Source organism: Malus sylvestris, chromosome 7, assembly GCF_916048215.2.
Source record: "Malus sylvestris chromosome 7, drMalSylv7.2, whole genome shotgun sequence".
In the NCBI taxonomy this organism is placed as follows: Eukaryota; Viridiplantae; Streptophyta; class Magnoliopsida; order Rosales; family Rosaceae; genus Malus; species Malus sylvestris.
In genome coordinates this window covers 29,486,716-29,508,474 of record NC_062266.1, presented here as the reverse complement: position 1 = coordinate 29,508,474, position 21,759 = coordinate 29,486,716, and the positions used below count along the sequence as shown (strand labels likewise).

At 38.0% G+C, this 21,759-nt stretch overlaps 2 protein-coding genes across 2 annotated transcripts; one reads left to right on the top strand and one right to left on the bottom strand.

Annotated features, from left to right (window-relative positions):
* The first annotated feature begins 230 nt into the window (after positions 1-230).
* On the top strand, positions 231-16,775 carry LOC126629267 (anaphase-promoting complex subunit 1). The gene is made up of 37 exons (XM_050299235.1): positions 231-561; positions 696-759; positions 844-928; positions 1,031-1,317; positions 1,413-1,518; positions 1,602-1,762; positions 1,876-2,063; positions 2,158-2,227; positions 2,482-2,652; positions 2,825-3,312; positions 3,815-4,274; positions 4,476-4,814; positions 5,672-5,755; positions 6,088-6,180; positions 6,273-6,332; positions 9,416-9,514; positions 9,804-9,944; positions 10,230-10,310; positions 10,795-10,863; positions 11,108-11,179; positions 11,366-11,459; positions 11,528-11,610; positions 11,797-11,853; positions 11,980-12,057; positions 12,148-12,269; positions 12,342-12,502; positions 12,851-12,927; positions 13,004-13,114; positions 13,209-13,310; positions 13,444-13,584; positions 13,836-14,009; positions 14,385-14,448; positions 14,585-14,724; positions 14,806-14,963; positions 15,095-15,173; positions 15,519-15,617; positions 16,004-16,775. The coding sequence occupies exons 1-37, from the start codon at positions 332-334 to the stop codon at positions 16,397-16,399; spliced, it is 5,484 nt and encodes a 1,827-aa protein (XP_050155192.1). The 5' UTR covers positions 231-331; the 3' UTR covers positions 16,400-16,775.
* Positions 16,776-17,590: 815 nt separating this feature from the next.
* Positions 17,591-21,540, bottom strand: LOC126629268 (xylan O-acetyltransferase 1-like). Its single transcript, XM_050299236.1, has 5 exons — positions 20,623-21,540; positions 20,364-20,535; positions 19,523-19,722; positions 19,265-19,423; positions 17,591-18,135 (listed from the first exon to the last, which is right to left on the bottom strand). The coding sequence occupies exons 1-5, from the start codon at positions 21,330-21,332 to the stop codon at positions 17,787-17,789; spliced, it is 1,590 nt and encodes a 529-aa protein (XP_050155193.1). The 5' UTR covers positions 21,333-21,540; the 3' UTR covers positions 17,591-17,786.
* Between the last annotated feature and the right edge of the window lie 219 nt (positions 21,541-21,759).

The following is a 21,759-nucleotide window of genomic DNA, read 5'->3' as shown; positions in this document are numbered from 1 at the left end:
TTTTTCAAGAAAAAAGAGAGTATCACAGATGATGTGTTAGTACAATACTACCTAATAATTTCTCCATAACGAGATGATGCCGCGAATTTATAATGAATAACGGACACATCCAACCCAGCACACCGTCAATATAAAGTTAACCAGAGCCGGAACAATTATATTCCTATGCTTCACTGGAACAAAATTGTCCACGCAACCAAACGGCTAAAACTCTAGGGTTTAAACCCCAATCTCCCCAAATTCCCACCCGTTATTCACCATACACAGCAAAAAAAAGAGCGGGAGACAGTCTCTCACTCCACTGAGCTCAATCTCTCACTAACCCCTCCAAATGTCGCCGTTGGCCGTTCGCCGCCTCACGGTGCTCGGCGAGTTCAAGCCGTTCGGATTAATCGCCGAAGCTCTCGACGGTAAGCCCGCCGATAACGTCACCGACAAGTACGATTACTTCCTCTTTGACCCCGAAACCGTCCGAGAACTAGACGAAACGGATGACAATGACTCTTCGGCCTCCGCGCTGAGCGATCGGTGCGATCACGAGCTGTTCATTCGAGGAAATCGGTAATTTCTGCAATTTTTTTTTTGTTTCTGTTTGGTTGCTCGGAAAATGGAGTAGAAAATTGAATTTAAATTAAAATTGAAAATGCAGTGAGTGTGATGTGGAATTCTGAAACATATTTGCCGTAATGTAACAGGATAATATGGTCAACTGGTCCGCGAGTGTTTAAGAGATTCACATTGCCGTCTCCAGTAATCACGGTACATACATTTTGCCTGAATTTGCTTTTCTGGTGATATACATTTGTTTTGGTAATGAAAATTTGTTTGTATATATAAATCCAGGCTTGCTGGTGTCGCTTGGGGGATATGACCGAAGCGCTTCTATGCGTTTTACAAGTTGCTTGTTTAACAATCTACAACACGTCAGGTGCGAAAACTAGTAGATATTTTACTCCATTTTGAAACTTAATTGTCGATAAATTCCTGAAAAGATTGAACAAAATATGTTGTTTTGTTTGTTGTCCAATAGGTGAAGTAGTCTCTGTCCCTCTTTCTCGAACCATCACATCGGTATGGCCTCTACCATTTGGTTTGTTACTTCAGCAGGCAGCTGAAGTGAACTCAACTATACATGCTCCTTCTTCATCTTCGACTACTTTGTTTGGCGTACGAGATCTCCCTCGTCCTAGAAGAGAAAGTGGACATAGTCCACAGCATAATGTCAATTTTGTGACTTCACTTGACCATATCGCCAAGGGAGAAACAAGCCCGGTGTCCTCACATCTGATTTTGAAAGATCCATTAGAAGAACCACACGTACGCTATTGAATTTTGTACTTTGCTTTGCTATTTTGTTTTTTGTTTCTTTTGTATTTTTCTTGATGCATGTCCTTTTAATGAAAATATTTCAGTTGGCTTATATTGAAGAAAGAGGAAAACTGAACTTAATGAAGGAATTTGATGAAACTACTATTTGGACAAGTGATCGAATTCCTCTTATGGCATCATATAATACAGGTTCCTTATATGCCAAGTTACTTCCCCGTTTGCATTTTTTTTTGGGTTAAATTAATATATAATCTTGCCACTTCTCTATGCAGGAAGGATGCAACATTCTGTGTGGGTTGCGGAAACCAGTAATTCTAACCATGAAATGGCAAGTGCTAGTTTAGTAGATGCAGTTCCTGCTGGTGTTCTAGCAAAGCAATTCTCATTTCGTAGAATATGGCAAGGCAAGGGTGCCCACACAGCAGCTTGTAAGGTGCTTTTTTTTCTTTCATTTTATTCAAACATCAATTAAGTCAGTATCTAAAATAAACCTTAATTAAGTCATGTGAATTTTCCTTTCATCTGAATTTGTAAACTATATTTTAGGTCTTTCTAGCGACTGATGATGATGCAGCTCCTATTATTTGTTTTCTTCATCAAGAACAAAAAAAATTGATGTGTGTAAGGCTTCAAAGCGTTGAGATAAATAATGAAATTATCTTTGACATTAAACCTGACATGAGCTGGAGCATACCTGCAGTTGCAGCAGCACCTGTGATTGTTACCCGCCCTAGGTATGGTTTCATTTCATCTTTACTTTCCCTTTCTTTTCTTCCCAAGTCTGTTTAACAATTATATGAACATGATTTTCTCCATTAACTTTTCCAGGGCGAAAGTGGGACTGCTGCCATATTCAGACATGCTTGTTCTGGCTCCTGAAAATGTCCTTCTTCTCTATGTAAGCTATACCAACTTGGTAGCTTATATCAGTTGAATCATTGTTAATAGATTGTTCACATTCTCTCTAATGGTTCAAATAGTACCGGGAAATAGAATTTCCAATTTGCTGTCCATTCTATTAGTAATGAATCGATCAATTGAGAAACTATTATTTTACCGTTTCTTATGTTTAATCAATATCTTTATAATGTTGTGTTTACCTCTGGCATAAGTGTGCAACATTTATGCAATCAACCTTTTTTGTTTTTGCAGTCGGGGAAACATTGCCTGTGTAGGTATATGTTGCCTTCTTGTCTTGGTGAAGGCCGATTTTCACATAATTTAGAGTTTCCAGAAACAACTTCTGTTACTCAGGGCCTGAAGGTTATAGGATTGGCCGATGCTGTTGAGGGGCGTATCAATGTTACCGTAAATAATGGGAAGGTAAGTGGTTTCCATGTTTATTGTTGAGCCAAACTGCTGTCCACATACCTTCTGATGTAAACACGCGCTCTAGTCTATTCTCGATAATTGTAGTGACTGCTGATTTCTTTATCAATTTAAGTTACTTGCTATGACAGCTATTTTATGGTCTTATTTTTTCAATATTGTTCAGATGTTTCGGTGTGTATTACGTAGAAGCCCTGCATCTACCCTGGCAAATGATTGCATCACAGCCATGGCTGAGGGACTAAGTACCAGTTTCTATAGCCATTTTCTTAGTCTGCTTTGGAAAGATGGTGACCTTGCTTATTTAGCAGAAGCTGATTCTAGTGTTCACTCGGAATGGGACTCCTTTTGTAGCATTATAATGGAAATGTGTGGATCAAGTGCCACTTCTAAAAAGATTTCAAATCCAATGCCTCAGTCATCTTGGGAGTTTCTTATTCACAGTAAATTTCACATCAATTTCTGCAAACATAACTTTATTACTGAAAACTCTTCAGTAACATCATTGAATGTGCGAAGAGTGGACTCCTCTCGGATAAATTCAGATGGTACAAAAAGGTCAGATAAAACATTTTATCCAAAGCTGTTGATGGAGAGTTTACATTGTTTGCATGCAGTATATGAGAGCCTGAAACTGAACAGTCTTCGCAAAAGGTTTGTTTTATCTTTTGTAATCTTGTTGTATTTTAACTTTTATCATTAGTACTAATATTTTAATTTTTTAGTTATTTAGCGTTATGCACTATTTTGCAATTATGATATTGATTGCATATACTTGAGGTGCAGTGATTGAGTGACCTTGGATGAACCTTCTTAAAGTATTGTGAAAATTGATAGTTTAGGTGGAGTGCCTCTTTTGATGCGTACCTTGCAAGACCGTTATTGTATGCTTTCCATGCTAAGCAGTGCAGGATCCTTAAGATCGTCAGCACTAAAATAACGCTTCAGTTTGTTAATTGTTTACCGGAGGGTTTCATTCTTTGATACTTGATTGTTTCTATGGGCATTTCATATTGAGCTATTATACTTAACTAATCTGCAATCTGTCATCGTGCAAGTTGTAACTTTGCAAACACATAGTTATTGACTCGTGTTTTTATTTATTTATTATTATTTTTTTAATTTGCTTTAAATTTTCTCCTAAATTTTTTTTCAGGGACTTGGAGCTTCTGGGATTTCTATTATGCAATATTGCTAAGTTTCTGGGTAAGGAAAGTTATGTGGACCATTACATTCGTGACTTTCCTGGCCTTTCTGGAACTGTTGGAATATGTGAAACATCGTTTTCACAGGAAACTTCTCCAAGTTTATTCAGATGGCTTGAAAACTGTTTGCTACATGGATATAATTCAGCTAGTATTAATGATCTTCCACCATTGATTCGTAAAGATGGAAATTCTGTTGTAAGCTGGGCCCGGAAGATAGTCTCATTTTATAGTTTGTTATCTGGTGCTAAACACCTAGGGAAGCAACTGTCATCTGGTGTTTACTGTAATATTGCCACTGGATCATACAGCACAAATGAGGAACTCACAGTTCTGGCAATGGTTGGGGAAAAGTTTGGACTGCAACAGCTTGACTCATTGCCTTCTGGTGTATCTCTTCCTTTGCGACATGTAAGAATTGCTACATTCACTTAGTTAAGCATCACTTACTTATCCCCTGGGCAATTTACTGTTATCTGAAAGAGTTTTACTTTTTTTTTTATTTTTTATTTTTTTTGGTATCAGTATTGTAATATTACTTAGGTCTCCTTATTGATTTCCTAGTTATCAATTTTCATTATCAACTGAATCCTTTGTTTGTGTGTTCTATAGGCACTGGGTAAGTGCCGGGAATCTCCTCCCACTGGTTGGCCTGCAGCTGCATATGTTCTTCTTGGTCGGGAAGATTTGGCTTTGTCATGTCTTGAACGATCGTGCAAATCTAAGGAAATTGAAACCCAGACTAATGTGAACTTAATCTCTATGTCTGCACCTTACATGCTACATTTGCATCCAGTCACAATTCCTTCTGCAGTTTCTGATACAACTGGATTGGAGAATACTAAGTTTGAAGATGCAGATTCTGTTGATGGGTCTATGATTGATGGCATGGAGCATATCTTCAACACTAGCACACAGTTGCGCTATGGTCGTGATTTACGACTGAATGAGGTGAATTTTAGTTCTTTTTACTTTAATTGTCCATTTTGACATGCTATCACTAGGCTCACAGTATTTTGATGGAGTGGTTGCTCTTGTGTTTATAGTAATTATTGATGTAAGTGTATTTGTCATTTTCCCCTTTAACCTACTGACAAAGCTAATATGGCTAATATATATTTTTGGGTGTGAAGGAAGAGCATGTGGCTACACCTTAGATGTAAAAAGGTCATAATGGAAATTGTTGATGTGTAGAGTTTTGAGTGGAACTTGTTGAAGATTTTCATTTTCTCATATTTGTTGTATTCATGTACCACTGCTATCTTCAATGTGTTTGGTTATGCGGCAGGAAACTTTTCTGGTGATTAGTTTCTGTTGCCATTTTGAGTACCAGTAAGAATGCATGAAACTATGCTCTAAATCTAATCTTCTCTCTTAATTTGAATCCTCTCTACTGGGTTGGTCTGTGTGATCTGAGTAAGTTTGAGCCTTGCCATTGCTAAGGTATCCAGTTATTAAATATGTATAATCTACATGGGGCACAGTTTGTACAGAATGCCTAAAATTTGTAAAGCTTGCTCTGTTTCCTACCGACATCAGGGATTACTGTGATTATTACCAATGGTTTCTACCTCTATGCGGTTGGAGTGTTAATGCAGGTGACTCTAAGGTTTTCGTCTTTCAGACTTTAATCACAATCGATGATTATAGAGTTCTGTTATTATTCAGCATCAATTATTGATTGGTTCGTTGGGTTGTATCTGACCTGTTTTGTGTTGGATTTTGTCTTTTTTGTTATTGGTGTTCTGGAGTATCTCCTGAATTGAACTGTACTATGCCTGTCTGAAAGCGAGTTTTACTTCTATCAGGTTAGACGTCTCCTCTGCTCAGCAAGACCTGTGGCAATTCAAACATCTGTTAATCCTAGTGCCTCTGATCAGGACCTCCAACAGGTACACCTTACTATTAATTACTTGTTTTGTATATGCTGCTGTTCTGTTAACTGAAATGCTAATGATAATAAACTTAAAAGTTAAAACAGCCATTGAAGAAATGCAGCTGTGCATTCTCAGCACATCTAAATTTGTAGAAGTAAATTTGCGTTTATGCTCACATGAGAAGATAAAAACGTCTGATCTATCATAGGTTCATAGTTGATCCCCCTCTGCCAAACCAAAAGATACATTTTTGGACACTTTGATATCCCTTTTGTTGCTCAGTGGACAGACAATTTTTATTAATGCCATCTCTGCATATTCTTACTGTCTTTTTCTTTGTTGTAAAGGCCCAGCTATGGCACCTTGCACAAAGGACCACCGCCCTTCCTTTTGGTCGTGGGGCATTCACTCTTGCAACCATATATACACTTTTGACAGAGGTACCTCTTTTTCTTTGGTCCTTGTGTTTCTATACGTTGATTGCTTGAAGTATGCTAACAAGATTCTCCTTCCCCCACCACCAATTTTCTAGGCCTTTGCAGTCCCCAAGCTTGTTTTAGCAGGTCGGTTACCTGCCCAGCAAAATGCAACTGTATGTTCAGATTTGCTCTTTTAGCAATTTTGTTTCTTTTGTGCCATATTCTTTGTATTTCTAGTTCTCTTTCAAAGATTTTTATCTCCTCTGCTACGACAACTTTTGGTAAATTACTCTTTCATTGAACAGTATATGATAACTATAAATGATTCTGATTTGAAAATGATAGGTTGAGTCTTGTAAACAACAACAACAACAACAACAACAAAGCCTTTTCCCACTAAGTGGGGTCGGCTATATGAATCCTAGAACGCCATTGCGCTCGGTTTTGTGTCATGTCCTCCGTTAGATCCAAGTACTCTAAGTCTTTTCTTAGAGTCTCTTCCAAAGTTTTCCTAGGTCTTCCTCTACCCCTTCGGCCCTGAACCTCTGTCCCGTAGTCACATCTTCGAACCGGAGCGTCAATCGGCCTTCTTTGCACATGTCCAAATCACCGGAGCCGATTTTCTCTCATCTTTCCTACAATTTCGGCTATTCCTACTTTACCTCGGATATCCTCATTCCCAATCTTATCCTTTCTCGTGTGCCCACACATCCCACGAAGCATCCTCATCTCCGCTACACCCATTTTGTGTACGTGTTGATGCTTCACCGCCCAACATTCTGTGCCATACAACATTGCTGGCCTTATTGCCGTCCTATAAAATTTTCCCTTGAGCTTCAGTGGCCTACGACGGTCACACAACACGCCGGATGCACTCTTACACTTCATCCATCCAGCTCGTATTCCATGGTTGAGATCTCCATCTAATTCTCCGTTCTCTTGCAAGATAGATCCTAGGTAGCGAAAACGGTCGCTTTTTGTGATCTTCGCTAGATTGCTCCGGTCATTAGTGTGGATAAGTATATAAATGGATAGAGATAGGAAAGCAAACACAAGATGTACGTGGTTCACCCAGATTGGCTACGTCCACGGAATAGAAGAGTTCTCATTAATTGTGAAGGGTTTACACAAGTACATAGGTTCAAGCTCTCCTTTAGTGAGTACAAGTGAATGATTTAGTACAAATGACATTAGGAAATATTGTGGGAGAATGATCTCGTAATCACGAAACTTCTAAGTATCGGAGTGTGGTGTCGTCTTGACTTGCCTTATCTGTCTCATAGGTAGATGTGGCATCTTCTCTGGAAGTACTCTTCCTCCATCCAGGGGTGGTATCTTCAACTGGTGGAGATGCACAAGGTAATGTATCAATTTCACTTGAAGCTTACTTGTAGTTTCAGGCTTGGTCAAGCGCGATACAAACCATGTAGTAGGAGTCCCCCAAGTCGCCGAGCTAGGGGGTCTGCTGAAAGAGGTGACAGACAAGGTAAGCAATCAGAGCTCTGACTGATTGTTCACCTTCTCCCATCTTGCAGCAGCATGAAGGATAAAGAGAAGAAAAATGAGAAGAGATGATATGAGATACTTTTGCTTTTGAAGAAGTAACTTTCCACAGGCTTATTCTTGAACTGAGCTGGAGGGTTTTCTGGTTTCCTCCAGAGTATAAGGCCGACTGAAGAATTTGAGGGTCAAAACAAGTCCATCAAATCTAGAGTACGTTCCACCCTGCTGATATAGGATACTTTTGCTTTTGACAGAGTAATGGATGTATCGGCACGTGTGCTGTTACGCTTGTCTCCACATGCTTCCTTGTATCCTTCGCACTTGCCCTATATGTTCCTCAAGCAGATGCGGAATCTTCCCTGGAAACATAAGATGTTGAAGATGAGTACTCGAGAGCAATGCCAGGTAAGTAATCAGGTAAGGGGTTCCAGGCAGTCAGTTCCTAGCTGGAAGCTTGATTCCAAGTGCTGACTGATTGCTCTCTTTCTCCTTGTCTTGCAGGTAAAAACAAGGCCAAAGGAAAAGACAGGGAAAAAGCATGATATGGGATACTCTTGCTTTTAACCCTGATGATATGAGATATTCTTGCTCTAGTATAGCTTGTTTGCAGAGGTATTATCGGGGGGAAAGAAAGCTGAATATTTCGAAAGGCTTCGTTGGGAGTGCCCTCTCAGATATGATGAAGGGTTGAGCATTTTTGCAGGTCTGCATGTCCGTTGGGGATGGAGGTCGACATATATAGGAGTCTCCCTAACAACAAGTAGTAATGCTATTCCTTTACCCTGCTTGGTCATAGCACGGTAGTGGGAGCTGCCAGTTTCACATGTTTTAACTCTGTCAGAGCACTTTGAAAAAGTGGTCTGTGGTATCTGGCTCTCGAGATTCGGAGAACGATGCCTCTTCGATTTTTGAGAAAGCAATCATGCTGGGGGTTTGGCTCTCGAGATTCGGAGAGCAGTGTCTCTTCGATTTTTGAGGAAGTAATCATGTTGGGAGTCTGGCTCTCGAGATTCGGAGGGCGGTGCCTCTTCGATTTTGGAGCAAGCAATCCTGTTGGGAGTGTTGTCTCGAATGTGAGTAAAGGTTGGGCATGTTTGCTAGTCTACCTTGCCACGAAGCACAAAGGTTGACACACAGGGACTTTCCAATTATCCAGCAATGGTACTGTTCCTTTACCCTCTCTTCGCTTTTGAGAAAGTAGTCATGTTGGGAGTCTGGCTCTCGAGATTCGGAGGACGGTGCCTCTTCGATTTTGGAGCAAGCAATCTTGTTGGGAGTGTTTTCTCGAATGTGAGTAAAGGTTGGGCATGTTTGCTAGTCTACCTTGCCACGAAGCACAGAGGTTGACACACAGGGACTTTCCAATTATCCAGCAGTGGTACTGTTCCTTTACCCTTGTGGGTAATAATATGGTAGCTAGACCTTCAAAATTTATGTGTCTAAACTTTGTTAGTGCTGTTTCTTTGCTATTCTTTTACCTTTCTTGGTCAAAGCGATGTAGTGGGAGCTGCAAGCTTCACGTGCTCAACTTTGGCAGAGAACTTTGGCAAAGTTATCTGTGGTACCCATGAGCTATTGTTGCGTGTGGGAAGTGGGTGATTGAACAGTAAGATTCATGTGCTTTCTACTTCACCAGAAGTCTTCGACAGAATGCCCATAATTTCTGCAAAGCTGAGTCTTGTAAACAAAAACAAAAAAAATTACCATCTTGGTACAGTCTGTTACCCATGCATATTATGTTTTTCTATGAAAGGTTAACCTGGACCCAAATGTAAAGAATATACAAGAAATCAAATCTTGGCCTGAATTCAACAATGCTGTTGCCGCTGGACTAAGGCTGGCTCCTCTTCAGGTTTTCTCTCTCTCTCTCTCTCTCTCTCTCTCTGTTTTTTTTTTTAGGACATATAGCCCTAATAATTTCCTTATTATGACTTCCATTTTTAATATCTTTTTGATCTGTGCTTTTGTATGTATTGCTTTACCATGAATCTCTACATAGATGTCTTACCATTTAGTTTTACCATTAGATATCGAATATAACATCATGCTACTCTTCATTCCTCCAACATATTCTATATAAATTTTAAATATTTATATGGTATTTCTTGAGTTCTCTGTCTTCTCTTGGCTTATCATTCCAGGGGAAAATGTCAAGAATGTGGATAATATATAACAAACCAGAGGAGCCAAATGCTATTCATGCTGGACTTATCCTTGCACTGGGATTACATGGTTATCTTCGTGTTTTAACTATTACTGACATATATCAGTATCTTTATCAGGTGATGTATTCCGTGACTTTTAGTTATCTATTATCTTCTTTGTAATGCCCTTGAGTTGCTGTTACCTGTTTTGATACCTCTAGATTAAAACCTCTTAATTAGGAGCATCTTAATGTCAGAATTTCTTTTTAAATTCTTAGAGAGAGAGAGAGAGAGAGAGAGAGATGTTGACTGCCTAGCCTTTTGTTCCTTCTTGATTGCCACCACCCTAGTTACCATTTCTTTTCTCTTCTGTATGTAGTTCTCCAGTTAGTGCCTGATTTACTTGACACTTCAATTTCTTAGGAACATGAGACCACAACGGTTGGTATGATGCTTGGCCTGGCAGCTTCTTACAGAGGTACTATGCAACCAGCAATATCTAAGGTAATGACTTATGCCTTTGAAGAACCTGTGTGCAACTTTTGTTGCTTTTTGTGTTGAAAATAATATTTACATTCCCCTCTCTCTCCCACTGAGAAATTTCAATATCATTCATCTTGCATTCTCATTGTTGATTGTCGTTATAGTTGCATAAGTTGGAGAGTGGACTAACTTGTAATCTTTTCAATAGTTACTAAGTTAGATTGTCTTTAACCAGTATCATTTCCTTGGTATGTACTTTTTGTGCAGTGGGCTGTTTCAGTATATTAAAAGTATATTTAGAGAGTCAGAACATAAATTTATTTTATTTAAATGGGAGGAAGGACACATTTGAACATGCTAGTTGAGCATGATTTAAGCTGAAGTTGCATGGTTAATTTATTTCTTTCAAATTTGTAGTTGTTTTCGGATTCCTTTCTCTTAATTTTGTATCCATATGCCTATGCTGTTTGTGGTGTAACTTTATGTTTTTACAATTTCATTACAGGTTCTTTATTTTCATATACCTGCTCGACTTCCAGTTGCAAGTGAAGTAGAGTTACCAACCCTTCTGCAGGTATCTGCTGAGCTATTGTTATTATATTACCTTCAGAATAGGTCTCTTATGTATCTGTAGGATATTGTTTTCCAAATATATGTCAAACGACTCAAACCACACCTTCTACTGGAAAACTTGCAGTTATGAACATATATCTTTTACTTGTTTTTCTTGTTCTAGTGTACTATGTTACTATAGTTACTAATTTTACTTTCCTCAACTTCCTATCTTGTTTTACATAATGATTCTTTTGTCGTTACAGTCAGCGGGTCTAATGTCAGTTGGGCTTCTTTATGAAGGATCAGCACATCCACAAACAATGCAGATTCTCTTGGTTTGCTCTCTTTTTCATTTTTTTGTTGCTCCACTAGTTTGCATACATTTTATTATGCATTGCATGAGATACTATGCTATTCTGTTTTTTAACTTTTTGGGTGATTGATACTAATCCGTACAATCTTATCTTGGCTGTAAGATGCCTTTGGATCTGACTTCATATGTTATATGCTGCATTTTACAGTTGGAAATAGGACGTAGAAGTGCAGGGGATAATGTTCTTGAAAGGGAGGGTTATGCTGTTTCTGCAGGATTTTCATTGGGTCTTGTTGCATTGGGTATGGACAGTTAAATGTTTATATCAATTATTTCAAAATGTGGTCATAACGATGGATGTTTAATGAAGGTCGGGGAGAAGATGCTCTTGGTTTCATGGACACAATGGTTGATAAATTGTTCCATTATATTGGTGGAAAAGAAGTTAACAATGTATGGTGTTAAATCCATATTTCTTTCATTACTCTGTTATCTTTCGTCGTGTTTAATTTCGAACATTTGAACAGTAGTGCATTTTGTTTATCTATGCCCCCAATGCCTTGGGAAAGAATTTCATCCTACCATAGTATTGAATTTGTGGTTATTCTAACATGAAAGTTAATTGTTCACCTGCATCAGGATAGATCCCTTTCATCAATATTATCAGCCGATGAGCACAGCCGTGCTGCTGCACAGGTTGAGGTTCTCACACTAGCTTAATTGTAATCGTTCCATTACATAGCAGTCTTTATTTTAACCTACTTGTCTGCATTTTTTAAACAGTTGATATGGACATTTCCCCATGTTAATATTGTCTTGTAGATGATGGATGGAACAGCAGTCAATGTTGATGCCACTGCACCTGGAGCCACACTTGCTCTTGCTTTAATGTTTTTGAAGGTAATTTCCAATAAAGACGATACTGATTTGAAATCCAATTAGCTTATCTGTCTGCACGATAATTTCTCACATACCGCTATTCTGTTACAGACTGAATCACAGGTGATTGTGTCTAAGCTCTCTATTCCTCAAACACAGTTTGAGTTACAATATGTGAGGCCTGATTTTATCATGCTTCGTGTCATTGCCCGAAATTTGATAATGTGGAGCAGGTACTGCTGGTCATTCAATCCGGGTCTATATAACTACTTTTTAGACATAATTTGACAATTTATCATTTGTAGGATTCATCCTTCCCAAGATTGGGTAGAGTCTCAGATTCCTGATATTGTCAAAAATGGTGTCAAATGCCTTGGGGATGATACTGATGATATTGATGAAATGGATGCTGAAGCATTTGTGCAGGCATATGTCAATATAGTAGCTGGAGCCTGCATTTCCCTTGGTAAGATGTGGTTTTCATATGGTATTGATTTTTTGAGGATATCATTTGCTTATGTAATTGCATCCAACTCGAAGGATATTGATGTAATTTTCATTTTTATTGAATGTGTTATAAGATGCTGTGTCTTTTTTGGCAAGTTAAAAGGATGTGCCTCCTGCAACTTTTTATTCCAATTGTTCAATAATAAGATTCTGAGCAGATTCAGTTATTTTTTATGTTATAACTGTTTCATTTGGTTACAAACAAATTGATATGCTTCTAATGTTCTTTTATAGTTTAGTACTCATTAGCTTTTAAACATATATTTGTCTCTTACTTTATCTTCCATTAAAACTTTATCATGGGCAGGGTTGAGATTTGCTGGTACAAAGGATGCAAATGCTCAGGAGTTACTTTACAGCTATGCTGTTTACTTTCTGAATGAGGTTGGACGTTAGCATGATGTTGCTTAACTTTTAACCACCCATACGTTAGTAATAAGTACTTTTCTTTTGTTTGCAGATCAAGCCAGTTTCTGCTACAAGTGGAACCTTCCCAAAGGGATTGTCTCACTATGTCGATCGAAGCACATTGGAGATATGTCTTCATCTCATTGTTCTTTCCCTGTCTCTGGTAATTGGATTTTTCATTCCTACTTTTTTTTTTTGGGTATTTGTATCTACTATTTCCTAGTATGAGCGCAGTTAAGTATCTGGTGCTATGGCAGGTTATGGCTGGTTCTGGACATTTACAAACCTTTAAGCTGTTGAGATTTCTCCGCAACAGAAATTCTGCAGATGGACATGTTAATTATGGTGTTCAGATGGCTGTAAGTCTTCCACTGCTTATCGTTAGATCTCGTATTCTTCTAGAAATGTTCATACTTTCCTCAAAATTTCTTTGATGGCATCCCCATTATTACAATTTAAATTTTGTTGCATTTGTGTTTCTGTTCACTCTAGGTAAGCCTAGCAATTGGTTTCTTGTTCCTTGGGGGAGGAACACGGACATTTTCAACAAGCAACAGTTCAGTTGCTGCTTTGCTGATTACTCTCTATCCACGATTGCCTACTGGACCAAGTGATAATCGATGCCACCTCCAGGTCAAATGGTTTTCTCAGGCATCACATACATCTATAATTGGTTTTGAAAAATGTATTGGTTTAATTCATAATTGATTATACCGTAGTATTGACCTTGAATAAAAAAGTTAGAGGGAAACACGTTTAAAATATATTTGTTTAGGTCAGACAGCTTTTGTCAAGAGCGAATGGAAAGTGCTTGCTTCTTCACCCTATGATATCTAATTGCTGATTATGAGTATCTTGAGTTTCTGAAGGAAGTGTAATTTCAGGCATTTCGGCACTTGTATGTACTTGCAACTGAAGCCCGTTGGATCCAGACAGTTGATGTTGACACTGGTCTACCTGTGTATGCCCCTCTTGAAGTTACTATTAAGGAAACTGAACATTATTCGGAAACAAGTTTTTGTGAGGTTACGCCTTGCCTTCTACCAGAACGTGACATTGTAAGTTTCAACTGTTAAGAATAACTCTGTCGGAAATCATTAATTCTTCAGCTTCCCTCTCTTCCCCCATATAAATAAAATGAAAGGAGACTTTGCTTGGGAAATATCTAAGCTCTGCATAGAAATTTTCCTCCTTTTGGATATAAAAATATTTGAAGAAACTGTTATATAAAATATACCAGTTTTAAACATTATGGAGTTTTTATTTTACCTGAGCATTTATGGACTGCCAAATATAGTATATTTATGTAGGTTTAGTGTTCCTGAGTGACTTCAAGTGGTGAGTTAATTACCTTGGAATGAATCTGACTGCTATTGTATATATGTTACACAGAAAACTGGTTAACGGATTATTTGATTTTCTGCTGTTTGCAGTTGAAGTCAATACGCATTTGTGGCCCTCGGTATTGGCCACAAATAATAGATCTTGTCCCTGAAGGTATGCACTTGTTTCTGCTTGTTTTTGCTAATCTATTCTGTTTCCGAGATTATAACTCTTGATAGTCAAACTGTCAACTCTATTTTAATTTCATAGTTATGTGATGTTTTGCTTTATTCCATATTTTGTTTAACAGATGAACCATGGTGGACCCCTGGGGACAAGAATAGCCCATTTAATTCTGGTGTTGTGTATATCAAAAGAAAGGTTGGAGCATGTTCGTACATTGATGATCCCATAGGGTGTCAGTCACTGCTGTCACGGGCAATGCATAAGGTAAAAAATTCTCTACCACTGGTTATTATGTTAGTGATGTATTTGGATGACAGAGTGGATACCAAATTGTTCTTGATTCAGGTGTTTGGTTTGACAAGTTTAAAAGGACGTGATCCCTGTCCAAGCGGGGACAATGGACCTGGTTCTGTTACTGTTGACCAGTTGGTTGGTACCTTCTCATCCGATCCTAGCTTGCTTGCTTTTGCACAACTCTGCTGCGACCCTTCCTGGAAGAGCAAGTAAGTACCTGTTTATCTTCGCATTTTTCTCTTTGGCCTTTTGGTTCCAGTTTGTGGCCTGGAATTCAGTAGGGATTGGACATTATCCATGTAATTTCTTTGAAATAACCAGTCTTAAGATGTATATGCAGATCTGACATTAATTTCCAAGAATTTTGCTTGCAAGTATTATTTGAGTGTGTGAGCAAGGACAGACCTGCTCTTTTACAGGTAACCATAAAATATGCGTATGAGATTATTTTCTCTGCCTTCCATTTAAATGAACCTTGCATTCCGAAATTAGTTCTTCCAGCATGGTTGGATGCCACAAGGGCTATAATCTGCTTGTACCTGCCGGGTGGTATATCTTGATATGATTTAGATGCGACACATTCAATGCAACTGACATTTGCCTTTCATTTTCTTAATGTGATATGGGATTATGCTTTTCAACTATAACTGTAGAAGTCGAACTGATTATGCTTTTCATTTTAATCAATGCTTACGAGATATTCCCGTTTCTGAAAGTTACCCTTCTAATAATAAACTTAATACAATCTCCTGAAAAATATGCAGGTCTATTTGTCATTATACACGACAATTGGATCAATGGCAGGTCAAGTTACCAGTGATGCTGTTGTTTTATCCGACTCTCTTGCTATTTGTAATCTTAAGGTAGTATTCTATTGACCTTTCACTTTGCCCTAGTTATAACTTTCATTTCAACTTTTTCATATTAAATGATGCCAAAAACTATATCAATTCCTTAGAGTTGAACATCAGTATGGTTTTCCTGTTTAATGATCAAGAAAACACATTATAAAAAACATAAAGTGGTAAAAAAAACGTAGGTGATCATAATTGAATTAGGATGAGTTGAATATGTAACTTTGCTATAACTGGAGAAAGAAAGAAAAACAAGTTAAATTTGCAAATGATTGATATCGCATCAACTTTTTTTCTTTTGTTAATTCATTCCTCGGTCTCTAATAATCAACTTTTGTTTTCTTAATGACATAATTTGTTGCACTGTATTTTCATCCACCCCCTTCTGACTGCAGCTTGCACTAGCCTACAACGAGACTTTGTTAAGCGGAACATCCACTGCTTCCAGAGGCGGCATTGTTCAGTCCAACTTTATAGCATGTCTTAGGAAGCAGGTGGAAGAGCTCCTAAACTGTTCTCAGGACTTGAATGACGACTTTTGTAATTATATGTATTCTGGGAGGTGGCCAAATGCGGAATTTCACGGAGATAAACGCTCGATACTTCTCTCTTGGTACCTTCAGTGGTTCGGTGTACCAGCTCCATCTGTAATTAAGATGGCTGTTGAGAAAGTCAAGCCCAAGCTCAAGTCCTCGTCAACTTTGGTCCCTTTGTTACATCTACTATTTCCGAGGACTCACATCAATGCTATTGCCGCGATAGATAAGCTCTTTTCATCTAACGAGAGCTGATGAAGCATGGATTGTACAGAGTACGGTGAAGATTCGTTGCAGAATATTTGTCTCTAGACGCAAAGGTATGATCTGTTCTTTGCTTTCCGCCCTGAGATAATCATATTCTGTGGAGCATATCGCATTCATCTGCTAGGCAGCCTCCCCATTACAGAACCTTACATGTATATTGTCTGAAGTAGGTATATGTAAAATGTCGCAATTAAATACGAAACCTTTTATTTGTCTTGGTAGTAGGGTGCCGTTAGAGGTGTTTTGCTCTCATAGAGAAAAACAAGCTCTTTTTTCCAGATGGACGGTGATTTTGAAGTTTTGAATCCTCCGACTAAAGTTTGAATCGATTTATGCAAGAGTTGAATTATTAATTTATATGCCATATACTAACGCTGCCAAGTCTTTTCTTGTTCTTTTTGGACACCATTTACCAAGTATTCTACTTCTTAATTTACATAACCATAATATCGTGTTTTTTTTATTGGATTACATATCAAACAGCTACTTCTTAATTCAAGAGTCCAAGATTCTAACAGTTAAATTATTGACAACATGGATTAATTAAGTTTCTCATGTGTGCGTTCGTATAATATCATACTGATACTATTAGTCTTTGCTTTGCAATCTAAATTCTAATTAGCCAAACCAACAATAGCTACATACTTTGTTTCATTGTTTTTGCATGAGCTCTTTTCATTTTAGTTTGGTTTTTGAACTTTGAAATGGGTGTAAAGATAAATTACATGTTGAATTGCGTTTGTGAGGTTAGTTTAGGCAGTTGGGTTCAAATAGATATTGACAGTTTAATTAATAATGATATAGGTGTAAAGAGTAAGCTGTGTGTAGAAAGAAGTTCTATGGGTTCAAATAAATTTCCCTTTCTAGCATGCTTGAGGTACCGTATCCAACATAATTGTTTACCGTTAGATTCTTGATCAAGGAGCCAGTGACCAAGATTTAACCGTCAAAAGTCTCCAGGAAAATTATCGGGAACTTAGTCGTTATTCCAACACTAGAAGTAAAAATAGGATAAGAGAAGAGGACATACAGTTTTGCGTTTTCTTTATTATTTTTTGGAATATGAATTTTACAATTCGGGTTTTGTGGGGAGGGGGTGGTATCAAAGAGTCCCTTTTCAGCCTAAGCAAATTTTGTGAGACTTTGGCTAAAAATTAGCATCCTCAAATTTTGTGAGACTTTGGCTAAAAATTAGCATCCTCATTCAGCTCTCACCTTTTAGTCAAATTGGCTGAATAAAAGAACCAAAAAATAAAAAACAAGAGTTCCTAAGACAGTAAAAACTGAGGAGAGAAATTACAAGAAATAGTGGACCCAAAATTAAAACAAAAATTATAAAACAACAAGGGGCAGAGTGTACGGATTTTCCTATGTGTCAAGAGCGGGAGATGATCCGTGAGTAAAGAAACTCGTTCCATGTGTCGGGCAACCCGGGGAGGCACCAATGGATGCAGTCTGCGTAAGTGGCCGGGTCGGCTTGCTGCTCCGGCGTCAACAACTTGCCTTGCCTGATGGTGTAGACTGAGGTATGTGCATCTTTGCGGAACTCGGAGAGGGTTGTGATGTTGAGAAAGTAGACGGGCACTTTCATTGATTTTGTTATGTTGCTTGAAATCACAAATAGCCTGCGGTCCGTGCCCACTTCCAATGGGGTTGTCATGTTCAAAACTGGTGTGGTTTCTTTTGCGCATTTTATGCCATTTGGGTTGTCCCAATCCAAACTCCTATTACACCACAAAGGTCAATCGCGGTTAGAAGAAAGTCAGACTTCGTGAATTGTGTTCACCAAATAATGCGTCAATACGAGAAAAGTTTTGGTACGACTATTGGATTAAGACAACTTTCATATCAGATGGAACAGAAATGCAGAAGTTTATATTTTTATGAGAATTGTTGTACGAATAACGTAACATGTGCCCTTTACGTTGGAAGTGGAAAGGATTAAAGGACATAGATTATGATTATTCATTTAGAAATAGATATGTAGTGGTTAACCAACCAAAGATTAGGGTCGAATCAAAGATTTGGGGTTCATTTTCATACCCACAATCAACCACCCAACAGCTCACGCTCACCTAAGGGATGCTATTTTATATATATATATATATATATATATTTTTTAAATTTATTATTAATTAGGGGAGGAAGAGGGTTTTAAATTATTACAAGGAAATGTAGAGTATCAAATCCGGGATGCATGAGCGGAAATTAAACATCATATTTAATAAGATATTAGATCAAATGCAGATATTCTTATATTATATTCACGTACAGAATATACAACCCAAAAAAAAAAAAAACAGAAGACAGGTATTTTTGCCTCAAAGCTAAATGCACTTTCTCAACAAATCTACTAGGCGTAGACTTGCCTCACAAGCTAATGATTGAAAGAAAAATTTGGGTAAAAAACAAAAAAAATGGTTGCCATTAAAGTTTGTTTTAAGTTTAAACTACTGCAAATTAGTTAATTAGGTACAAGAACCACGTGAAGAATTACCAAACTTAGGTTCTTTTATTCAACAACCGATATTTTAAACTACTCTTATGAAGAGGGAGATTCAATTTCGGATGCAAAAAACAGGTGCAAGAAACTATGCACCCAACCTAAACCTACGTATGCTGCACTAAACTAAGATTCTTTAGTACGCATGTGCTTGTGTATACTTTCAATTGTGTAATTGCAGAGAATTCGTTGTTATTATTTATGTTTTGTTTTTAGTCGAACGTTATTTTCTATGCTTTTGTTTTACGTTGTCCTGTTTTTTTCCCCAAAAAAAATGTAAATTTTGACAAAACTGTTTCCACATTTTGAAGCATAAGAAAATAATTAAATAAGACGTGCGAGAAAATTACTTGATGTGAAGAGGAGACATGCTGCTGAAGAAAACGGTGGTCCGATTAGGATCAATGTTCTTGTCCACCCACTTAGCCCAAGTTTTCATGACTCTCCGGTACGCCCACGGCCGGTCGATCTCATCGTATTCCGTCGCCCCTTGATCGAACGAACCTCGTCTTTTCAATCGAAACAACAAATAAAAACACATCAACTTCTTGAAATTGCTAAGAAATTAACTTTTTAAATTTTTGAGCATGTTTAAGTTGGCTACTTACAGAACTTTCATGTTGAAAGTGTTCATCCACCAAATGTATGTGTTGAAAATTAGATAGTCGACGCCCTTCCAATTTTCACCATGCTTTTTAATTGATTTGGGCATTATTATTCGATTTAATATGCTGTGCATGTTTGGATCATCTGAATTTGACTCCACCAGAAATGGTGCCCAATAAAATTCCACCGTGGCATTATAGTCCTAAAACCACATAATTAAACAAAACAAAAACAAAGAATATTTAGATAGTTTCCAAAATATGTGTCTGCCAAGCAATCTACAATGCCAGACATGAAATTATCTTTACACCATAGATATGAACACTGCTTGATTTCTTACCGTTTATTTAACTGTAAAATAAAGTCCAATAAATATGCAAAAATAACTTACTAAAATCATAAAATATAAAATTCTTAGACACATTTCGAACTCTAATTTTTTCACAAAAAATAATGGCTTCTTACTGAAATAATAACGAGAGAAACTTCGAAAAAACTGCCTTACTAGGGCTACTCTTCCATCATGTAGAATCAGAGGGAATCAAAATGTACAATAACTTATTCTTTTGTAAGAGTTTTGAGAGAAATTTTTTATTATGCCAGAACTATGATTCAGTACACTAAGTATCATAATACAATTTGTTAATTTTTTATTTATATGTTTCTAACCAATTGTATTATTACACTTAGTGTACCTAACCGTGCATCATACTGAAAATCTCGAGATGTGGGTCGATGATGACGTCATTTTATATACTAAAAGAATAGAACCTACAAAATCATTTTATCCACTAAAAGAACAGAACCTACGAAAAGGTAAAGAAGAAAAATGAATATGTTTACCTCAACTCTGAAAACAGAGAGGGAGCCATTCTTCACCAGGCTCTTCCTGCCGGGAGGAACGGCAGACTGAGCAAAACAAATCATGGATTCCCACTGGTTTCTGTTCAGTGAATCTCCAACAAACATCAGCCTCTTGTTCCTCAATTTCTCTAGCAACAATCTCGCATTAAACCTAATCACACAATAATCCCAACCATAATTAAACAAAAACCCAGAAATCAAAATTTAAAACCAGTAATTAACAGTTAAAGATTCATACTTCGGGAGATTACAGTCTCTGGGCTGCCATCTCCAATGCTGGTACAGAGAGTCCTTCCTTCCATTTCTCATGCACGTCACTTGCTCCGTAAGAAACTCGCATTCTTCTTCTTTGTATAAGGGGTGAGTCGCGGGATCGAAAACCCAATCTCCGTTGAACAAATCGCAATCTTCCGGCGGCAGTTCAATCTCCTCCTCTTCCTCTTCTTCCTGAGAAGAACCCAACAATTCAATCTTCTGATCTTTGTGTTGTTTGACGATGGATTTCAGATCAACCGGCTCTAGGGTTTCATCCGAATTGTTGTTCTCCAACTGGGTTTCTTCTGAACTGTGATCCTCCAACTGGGTTTCCTCTGAGTTGTGATTTTCCAACTGGGTTTCCTCTGAATTGTGATTCTCCAAATGGGTTTCTTCCAGTTGGGTTCTCGAGCTCAGAGACACTCTGTTGTGGGTTTCTTGAACAGAGTCGGTCTGTTTCGTTTCTTGAACGGGGTCGCTCTGTCTCGATAACTGGAGTTCTTCCTGGAGTTCTTGAGCTTTGTGGCTCGAGAATGGAAACTCGGCGATGGATTTCACGTCCTCATTATACATGAACACCCCGAAGAGGAAGACCGAAAAGACGACGACGAAGATGGAGAGGTTATTGTTCTTGCGTACCTTCATTGCCGCAGATTCGGAGAGAGAGAGAGTTTTTCTGCGAGGTAGCTGCATGGGAGAGAGAGAGTAGAAAAGAGAGAGGGAGTTGGAGAGAGGGAGGAAGAAGAAGGAAAATATAAGAAAGAAGTGAAAGACATGAACGTGTGGATTAAGAGAGAATTAAGGGATTTTAGCAAGGGAATATTAGATTAATGAGATTTGTTTAATTGGGTGTTTGGTGAAATGTGGTTGTCTTCAAGACAATGGTTTTTGGCTTTTTGGTGGAGGGCAATTGTCCTTCTCAGTTGCTCTCTTGCTTATTTATTTTCTATTTGAATAGAGACCAATTCTAACTAATTCCCTTCAACTTGGCTCCACAGAGACAGCGAGAGAGAGAGAGAGAAGTAATCTCAAAGCTTCTGCCAAGTTGGTCTCAATCTGCAGGCTGTGGTGGTGATTTGAAACTCAACTCCAATGCAGATAATCTGCTTTTGTTTATAGA